The sequence below is a fragment of the Panthera uncia genome, chromosome D4 (genome assembly GCF_023721935.1).
Source record: "Panthera uncia isolate 11264 chromosome D4, Puncia_PCG_1.0, whole genome shotgun sequence".
NCBI classification, from domain to species: domain Eukaryota; kingdom Metazoa; phylum Chordata; class Mammalia; order Carnivora; family Felidae; genus Panthera; species Panthera uncia.
Window position 1 is genome coordinate 91,104,185 of NC_064807.1, and position 9,198 is coordinate 91,113,382.

At 64.5% G+C, this 9,198-nt stretch overlaps 1 protein-coding gene across 1 annotated transcript; it reads right to left on the reverse strand.

The window, feature by feature from the left end:
* Positions 1–907: 907 nt before the first annotated feature.
* Positions 908–9,196, reverse strand: TPRN (taperin; the record flags this gene model as incomplete). Its single annotated transcript, XM_049633319.1, has 4 exons — positions 908–1,402; positions 1,510–1,616; positions 1,696–1,936; positions 7,481–9,196. Coding segments are annotated over 4 exons (2,127 nt in total), but the record flags the coding sequence as incomplete, so codon positions are not given.
* Between the last annotated feature and the right edge of the window lie 2 nt (positions 9,197–9,198).

Genomic DNA, 9,198 nt, shown 5'->3' on the forward strand with positions numbered 1-9,198 from the left:
ACAGCACCACCACTCCCCACTCTCCCTGGTCCCACCAAGCGTGCCGACTTCCAGCCTCCCACGCTGCCTGGGGCCCAGCCCTCCACCCCGAGTCCTCTCTGGGACTGTCTCTGTTGGCCAGTTAGCTCCTATGGGGGTCCCTGCAGCTAGGCAGGTCTGAGAAGCATGTACTGAGAGGGTCTGGAGAAACCTGGGCCCACTCCACCCAGAACACTAAAAACACCCTCCTCCTTCCCAAGTTTGGCCAAGCAGCATTTCTCACGGGCTTGACTCTTCAGGAGGGATGTACTTGCGTCCGTTGCCTGGATTACAAGCAGCCCCAGCTCCCCAGCTCCAAGCTGAACAGGCAGTTCTGTGTCTCCTGTTGCCTCTTAGATTCCGCTGGGTTTTCCTGCCAGCCGTTAGCACTGACTCCAGGGAAGTGGTCTGCCTGCTACAGCCTTGCTGCAGGCTCCTGTGGGTCAGGTGGCTTTCCAAGCCACACAGGAGGCGAGATCCCTGAGGTTCCGCCCGTTCCTCGTCCCCTCCCAGGCGCCTGGCCTTAAAAACGGCTCTGGTCCAGCCAGAGTACCAGACCCCAGAGAGCAAGCCCAAAGTGCTCCTCCCCCTACAGCTCCCACTGTGTCAGCCCAGAGACCAGAAGTGCTCACGGGGGTCCCTCTTCCCCCAAGGGGGTGGCTGGGAGGGGAAGCAGGGCAGGCGGGGCTACGGGAGCGAACGCCTGGACCACCAGACAGCAACGTGTGGGGGTGCCACACAGGACTACCCCATACCCAGGCACAGATGTCCTGGCTGGGCTCCCGCTGTACCTTCCTCCTCGCTGCCAGGGCCTCGATGGAGCCCCACAGACCCCACCCCTGCTCCCTGCTTCTTTGGCCAAGGACCACACAGGGAAGGCAGAGGAGGCCTTGTCCAGTGGTATTTATTGAATCCATCATTAGAGGCAAGAAAAAACTTGCCGTTCATCACAAACGGGGCGAGTTGAGGTCTGCAATTGGGGGGTGTGGGCTGGGAAGGGCTGGAAGTCCCACAGAGGGCAGGCAGCCAACCTAGCCCTTCACACGTGCACCAGACACCTGCCGGCATGGTGTCCAGCGGGACTCTGTCCATCCTCCACAGGCAGTGCCCCCAAACCAGGGCTGCAGAGTGAGACTCGGCCTCAAGGGAAGCAGGAGACCCCGGCGCCCTAGGCTCAGGCCAACCCCAGGAAGGGAGGGTGGGATATGGCAGGGCAGAGCCCAAAAGGGCAGCGAGAGGTGGGGGGTGCAGAGTGAGGGCGGGCTTCTGGGCACTGCCCGGCTCCCAGGGCTCAGCCTTGGCCATCCTGGCGGGGCTGGGGTCAGAAATAGAGGGCTGGCTCACTTCGGAAGTCTGAGAGGTCGTTCTGACTGGCAGGGGTGAGCTGAGAGAGAGGGACAGAGAGGGAGCCAATGGGACTCATCCAGGCATTAGAGACACCCCCCACCCCGGGCCTTGGGTGTTGGCCCTCCCAGCCGCACCCCTGCTCACCATGACCTCCTTGGGTGTGGGCTCCACCTCACTCGGAGCCTGCTCCAGTGTCTGTTCCTGCCATTTACTGAAGGCCACAGAGTGTTTTGGAGTGTAGCCGGACAGGCCTGTGGGCCAAGAGGCACATGTGTGGACGTGTGGCCCAGCTACCCACTGGGCCGCCCATTCCCACACGTGGGCACTCACCTGAGCTGCCGTCCGGCAGGTGAGGGCTCTCGGGCCCCACGCTGTTCACAAAAGTGGCTCGGGGCAGGAACAGCGAGAAGGGCTTCTCCACCACCCCATCTGAGCTGGACTCCTCCTCCTCCTCCTCTTCCTCCTCCCCCTCCTCCTCCTGGGCCTCAGCCTCCTCCTCCTGTACTAGCGAGCTCTCAGGAGGGTACTCAAATGTGGTCTGCAGGCGCTTGTCATTGAAGGAGATCTTCATCTAAGGACAGGAGGTACATCAGCAGGGCTCTGCTGCCTGGCTACCAGGGGTTAGCCAGGCTGAGCTGGGCACAGTGACCCTGGAGGGCACGGTAGAGGTAGCCCCAGGCAGGTAGCAGAACACGCCATCAACCCTTCAGAACTGAAAGGTGGGGGGGCTACCCCTCATCGGAGACCACTCCTTTACCGGCACCCTGCAGGCCCGGGCCACAAGGACCCCAGGAAGGTTGTTCTGGCTGCCCATGCAACCCAGGGCCAGTGTGTCCAAACACCTGCCTCCCAGACCCCACCCATCCCCTTCTCCCCCCAGGCCCAGGGTCACATCACCTCGGGTAACCAACCCTGCTCAGGGACCAGACCTTAGCCAGCACCAGGAGCCCAAAGTCTCAGTGTCTAGAAACTTCTATGGCAGCTCCTAGGGTTGAAGGGCTGCCTTCGCAGGGGAGCACCAGCCACCTAGAGGCTCTATGGCAGGAGCAGGGTCTAAGTGAGACGGCACTCGGGGGCCCACCTACTCGGGTGCCCTACCTCCTCAGCCACCAGCAGTGTGTTGTTGGCTGGGGTCTCTCTCCAGGACCGAGTTCACATCCTGGCTTGCTAGGCACCCGAATGACGCTTCCTGCACAGCTCAGCATGGACCAGTGCTGCTGGGCAGGACGGGGCACACACCTAAGGCCAGGCCCCCGGGGCGCCCATGAGGTGACAAAGCAGTGTGGCTGGCATATGCCAAACCCCAGGGGGGCGACACCAAATGCCATCACCCCATTTTAAAGACCAAGTCAGAATTAGACCCAAGTGGGGGTCACGCTGACCCTTTCCTCCCACCTGGGCTGTCCACTTGGCCCTTGTCTACCCTGCCCACTCTGCAGGCTGCAGAATTTCATGCCTGAGCAAACCCTCTTTTCTCCCAACGGCCTCAGAGTGCAGACGAGGCTGCTGGTGTGGAGAGGAAGCGAAGTCAGGCGCAAGCAGGATGCCAGATGGACCCTCGCACTCCCTGACCCAGGACTCCACTCCCCACTGAAGCCACAGGCCCACCAGACTTGCTCAGCAGGGTTCGGCCAGGCCCAGCAGGTTGGTAACGAATACGAGAGGCACCAGCCTGCAGCAGATGGGAGCGGCCCTGCAGGAGCCCGAAACATTAAACTCCTGAGCACAAGACTCCAGCAGCCAGCTCAAGTTCCCCTCCTCCCCTGGAAGGAGCCGGAGGCAGGAGCTGGGCCCCCAGGCAGAGAACCATGGGGCCCAGCGACAGCAGGACATGCAGGGGCCTCACAGGAAAGCTGGACTCGCAGCCTGGGCAGCAGAGGGGGCCCCGGCACTGGCCTCAGGGGGCAATGCCAGGCTGAGCGAGTGTCCCCAAACAAGGGCACATGCTCCAGCCGCCCCCTCCCACAGCCACACGCGCACACACAGCCCCACGCGGCCACCGGCACCCCCAGCTCGCGTGCTTCCCCTCTCAGTGTGGTTCACACGCAGACCTGCTGGGCGAATCTCAGGCCCAGGCCCAGTCGGCTTTGCCCAGCCAGCAGCACAAACGAACAGTCGGGGACAAGAGCAGATGAGTGCAGATCACCCAAGTCAGGCAAAACCAAGAGATACTTCCTCCCGTCGCGTGAAGGCACGCTGTTCCTCAATCTGCCTGGTCCCCACAGCAGGCCCCACCCAACCCTCCAGCTGCCACCCCCGCCCCAAGCCTAGCAAGACAGAGGCCTAACCCAGGGGCCTGCCCCTGACCCAAGGCCCCACAGTGACCAGGGCGTCCAGTCACCCCTGGGTACACAGCATTGTCCCCAACGACCCTGAGCCCTCCAGGCCCATCCCCCACCACCGAAGACACAGGAAGGGCTGGCTGCCAGGGCCCGGCCGGATTAGCGTGCCCTCATTAGTCCACATGACCAGCTCCTAGCAGGGAGACCGAGGGGGCTGGGCTTGCACAGGCACTGAGCCTGGCACAGCCTGGCCGGGCAGGGGCGGGGCGGCGCTCACAGGCCACTGTCTGCGCCCAGCTGGGGCCCAGGGCTTGGGTCACATCCGCCTCCCTTCAGTCTCCACACTCCATGGCCTGGTGGGGCTCACAGGCCTCCTTGTGGGTACAGGTCTCTGAATCACAAGACACCCTGTGACAAATGCTCCTGGGGAGGGCCAGCCTCCAGACCCCAGGCAGATGGGCCGGGCGTGGCCAGGGGCTGGCACTTGCACGCACCTGGCTCTTGGGGACTTTGCCCTCTGTGCCAAGTGCAGTCGGCAGGTGGGTCCTCGGTCGGCCCACCTTCCAGCTCTCACAGGCCCTTTGTCCCCCTCACCCTGCCCTACCTGTGCACACCCAGCTCGGGTTACCGAAGGGCGTCCACCCTGGACTCTGGTCGGGGAGCCGGGTTCAACCAGTCCCCCTGCTGGGGGTGAGCACCCGCCCTGTCCTCACTCCCTGGCACACGCCTGCCTCCTCCCATCCCCCACTCAGTCTGCGTTCTCGGGGACAACGGGACCACCCCACACAGTCTCTGCCAAAGCTCCCACACTGCTTCCGGATGCCCCAGCCCAAGGCAGACCCTCTGGCAGTGGGGAAGCTGAGTGAAGCAGGGTCCAGGCCTGCCCAGTGGCACCTGGGCTGTAGGAAGAACATGAAGGGTGGGTGCCTACAGGAAGAGCTGGGGTGGGGGGGACAGGTAGGAAGCGGGGGAAGGAGGGCAGAGGGGACACAGCCATGACACATCGGTGGTGGCGGGCACAGCGTTGCACACCGGCAGGGAAGCAGGTGACTGGGGCAGCCGCACCACAGGTCTGGGGACTGGAGCGAGGCTGAGGGCCAAGCCCCGGCCAGCAAGACTGGGGTGTCTGGGTGGCAGTTACTCCCTAAGTGAGGGCAGATGGCCTAGGTTGTCATAGATTGAGCCCTGGGGACACTGACACACTCAGGCTGGGCAGAGAACCAGAGGGTAAGGAGGGGAGGAGGGCAAAGGCGAGGGGAAGGAGCCGCCAGAAAAGCAGGAACCTGGCCAGGTGGCACCTCACAAAGGGGAGAGGCCCTCAGCACCAGCCCACCAACCCCGAGGGAGGCAGGTGTGGAGAGCAGCTGGACAGTCCCACTCAGCAGCACAGCCTGGGGGCTGGGGCAGAGGTGAGAGAGGGCATGGTGATGATGCCCCCCGCAGCCAGTCCCTGCTTGGCCATTAAGGGAGGGACAGATAGGGCATCAGCAATTCTGCCAAGAGACAATCAAGTAGAGGCGCCCCCCAATCCCCGGCAGGCCTCCCAGGCACAATGGCAGGCTGGGTGCCCCCACCACCAAGACAGGGCTGTAGCCCTCCAAGGCCCAGCAAGGTCACAACACCCTACACGCACCTGCCAGCTCAAGGGCAGGCTGTCCCGACAGTCCCCCTGCAGAGCCATACCTCACCTGCCCCCTGGAAGACCCCAGTACCTCCCAGCACTACCCTGGTCAGCCAGAGGGCCCCAAGGTCCCACTAACCTCCAGTCCACTAAGTCCCTAGTCAGGATGGAGACAAACAGGACAAGGGCCCAAACCATAAGCTGGCTGGAGTGGTACAGGTGAGGGCGAGGTCCCGCAGCCCAGGGCCTGGAGGGATGGCCGGAGGACCACCAGGGAACGGACGAGACACAGGGGACAGCCCGAGCCAGCGGACTGCCCCGAAGGACCGGGCAGCCCCACACCTCTGTCCCACTCAACAGGAGCTCTGGCTCTTCCTGCCGGGCAGCTGGTGTGGGGGTGGGGCAGTGCCCACAAGGAGGAGTCACCTCCAGTAGTCACGCTGCTCTGGCAGGGCCCTGGTGAGGCCACTCGGCTTGCCAGGCATCATCCATCTGGACCCCCAACTCCCTCAGGCTGGCATGGAGACCAGGCCAGGGCCTGCTTCCTCCCAGCACTTCCTCCCGCCCTTCTCACCCAACCCTACCACACAGGACCCCCACAGCTCTTTCCCCAGCTGGGGCCAGATGAGCAAGGCTCTAGAAGCAGAAACCAGCACTCAAATCCTGCCCCACAAGCTCCACGACCTCCTGCCACCCTCAGGTTCCCCATCTACAAAGTGGGGAACTGTTATCACCTCCACTTCTTGGGGCCAGAATAGAAAGGTACTGCTTCCTAGAGTGTAGGGTCAAAGGTCAGGAAGCAGGAACGAGGGGGAGGGGTGGTTTAGAGCCTGGAGGTGGGGTTGATGACTGTGTCTAAGGGTAGGAGGGAGGGTGGGAGAGCTGTGGCACTAAAGAGAGGGTGAGTCAAGGTCAGGCAGGCAGGATGGGCCCTCCGGAAGTACGAAGGGAGTTGGGTGTGGATGCCTGTCTCAGCAGATGGAGACGGCAGGAGCCCCGATGCCCTCACCCAAGGAGCAGGGCGTGATCACGGAGGAAGACAAGTCCAATTCATGTCAGAGGGAGGAGGTGGCTTATGTGATTGGACGACCAGCAGGCATCGATGGGGGGTGGGGGGGTGCTTCCGTGGACATAAGGCACATCACCACCCCCATCGCCCAAGGCAAGTGAGGCCAATGGCAGAAGTAGCTTCAAGGGTGAGCCTGGAGATACCACTGGCTGACACAGAAGCTTGCCAGGCACCATCTCGGTTCCAGGGGAAGACACGTCTGCCCCATGCCTGCTGAGGGGGGTCATGTGGGGCTGGCCTTGGAATTTGCCCCAGGGCCAGACACAGGTGCTGGAATGACCAGGAAGAATCTGAGGAACTTTTTTTTTTTTTTTTTTTTTTTTTGTGCCCAGAGGGTTCCGGGTCGCTGAGCAGCTGGGGACTGAGGCTCCAGCAGGGCTCCTGGTCTTGCACCTGGGTCTCTCTGTCTGAGGTCTCTCCTCCCCCATGAGAGGGAGAGTCTACACTGCTCCTAGCAACACACCCCGGCCCTGGCACACACACTAGGAGTTCAATAAACACTTGAATGAAGCCTGGTCCTGCTGAGCACCAGGGCAGCCTGCCTTCTGCGGAGCTGGGAGCCCCCCCCCCCCCCCGCCCCCAGCCACTGAATAGCTCCCAGCACTGTGCCCCTAGGCTGACAGTGGGGTAGGGATCTGACCACACCCAAATCACAGGTCTCCTGCCCCTTCCCACTTCTGTCCTGGCACCTTTGACCCATGTAGGCCAGGACTCCAGAAGACCACGGCAGGCTACACCCTCAAAGCCAGGCCGGAGTGGAACCAGCAGGCACAGGACTACTTCCTGCGGCTGGACCCTTGATGAGACAGGTCTGCCCTGCCAATTCCACATGGAGCCGCGAGAACAAGGAAGCAGACACGGTGCTGGCGGGACCGACCCTCCCCGCCAGCCTCGCGAAGTACACCATCAGCAAGCTGTCTTCTCTGGGTCATTAGGGCTCCCCTGGAACCCAGACCAGGGATCTCCCCCAGCCCAGCTCCCTCCAGGAGCATGCATGGCCACCCAGCCCCAGCTCTCCTCTGGTCCACACAGAAGCCATCCCCCAGCCAGGCCAGTTGTCCTGGGAAGTGGGCACCTGCTACACCCACAGCTCTCTCTCCCCCGCGCCCAGCCAGCACCCCTTCCCCTGTGCCCCCTGCTGACCTTCTTTCTGGAGGAGCCGGCCTTGGTGAGACAGGATTTCTCCAGGGCCAGGTAGCCACCGATCACCTCAATCTCATGCACGGTGGGATAGCGCTTCTTCAGTGAGGTCCCCAGGGCAGCAGGGGTCTCTGACAAGCTGCCTGCCTCCTCCTCCTCCTCCTCGGCCTCCTGTGGCCCGGGCTCCCCGTTGGCCTGCAGGGACCCCGGCTTCCTCTTGGGCACCACGGTGAAGGTGTTGCCACCTCGGTGATGGAGCCCTGATGGGTGCCCAGGCCCGGTGGGGTGCGGGTGATACCAAGGAGGCCCCCCGGCTCCCGAGCAGGGCAGTTTGGCTTGTTGAGGGACCTCATCCTCCGAGTCCACCTCATCAATGAAGGTGACAGGCAACCCTGGCCTCCCAGGCTCCCCACCATCCTTGGCCAAGCTGGAAACCCCGAGGCCCTGGGCAGGCTTAGCTTCTGCAGCGGCTAAGGGACACAGGGGTGGTGAGGGCAGCCTCTGCCGCCTAATAGCCTGGTTCACAAGGGTGGTAGCTGGCCTGGGGCACCCCCCCTCGTCGACCCCCAAGGGGCTCCTCCCTCCAGCAGGCACGCTATCCCTTGCAGGCACCAGCTGGGCTTTGAGCTCCAGGCGTTGGGAGGCCCAGCCAACCTCTCCCTCTGGCAGTCCCCCCACCTGCCTCCCTTCAGGAGGAGGGGCCCCAGAGGCCTTGCGCTTAGGGATGAACATGAAGGAGTTTCGGGAGTTCACACGGAGGCTGGCCAGGGCCCGGGCCTGGAGGTCCCCAGCGGGTATTCGATCCATGTCTGGCTTGGAGGCTGGCCGTATCTCGAAGGAGTCATTGGCGCTGGTGGCCGCGGAGACCCACTGGCGCTGGCTGGGAGTGGCACTGGCAGAGTTGGTCATGGGCAAGGCCAGGGACGCGGCTGGAGTGGCACTGGGGGTCCCGGGGCTGGGGGGCGGGTGGACAGGGGGCTCCCCCGACTCCACCTTTGGCTTCCACTCGGCCGGCCCAGGCGCAGAGCCCGCGAGGCCGTTGGCAGCACCCGCCCGGGACTCGGGGGCCGCAGGCCCGTTGGGGAGCGGGCGAGGGCCAGCGCTGTGGTGCAGGCCCCGAGGGTGGACGGTGAAGGAGTTGCTGCCGGTCTTCTGCAGGAAATCGCTGCGCCGCGTCCCGGGTCCTGTAGCGCGGCCCTCGGGCTCGAAGCGGGCGGCGCGCTCGCCCACGCGCGGGGCGGCGGGGCCGGGAGCGGGCAGTGGGTGCGGCGGCGGGGGGCGGCCGCGTTCCGGACTCCCGCGGCGGCGCGGCGCGGCCGGAGCGTCGAACTTCTGGAGCAGACGGCTGACACGGCCGGGTGGCGGCGGCGCCTCATACACGAGCACCTCGGCTGCGCAGATGCGGGCGGCCGAGCCAGGGCTAGGGTCCGGGCCAGGGTCCGGGCCAGGGCCCGCAGGCTGGAAGCCGGGAGCTGACTCGATGATGAGGATGTTGTCGGCGCGGATGGTGCGCACGCCCGGCACGCGGCGGTACAGCTCCAGCAGCTGCTGCACCGGCCGCGCCCCCGCCGGCCCCTCGCCCCCGCCGCGCCGCGCCCCGCGCCGCCGCTCCGATTCGAGCCGCATGAACGGGTTCTCGCGCAGCGGGCCCAGGCTCTCGGCCAGCACGAGCCGCTCGGCCGCCGGCCCCGAGGGCTCCGCCGCTCCCGCCTCGGCCCCGG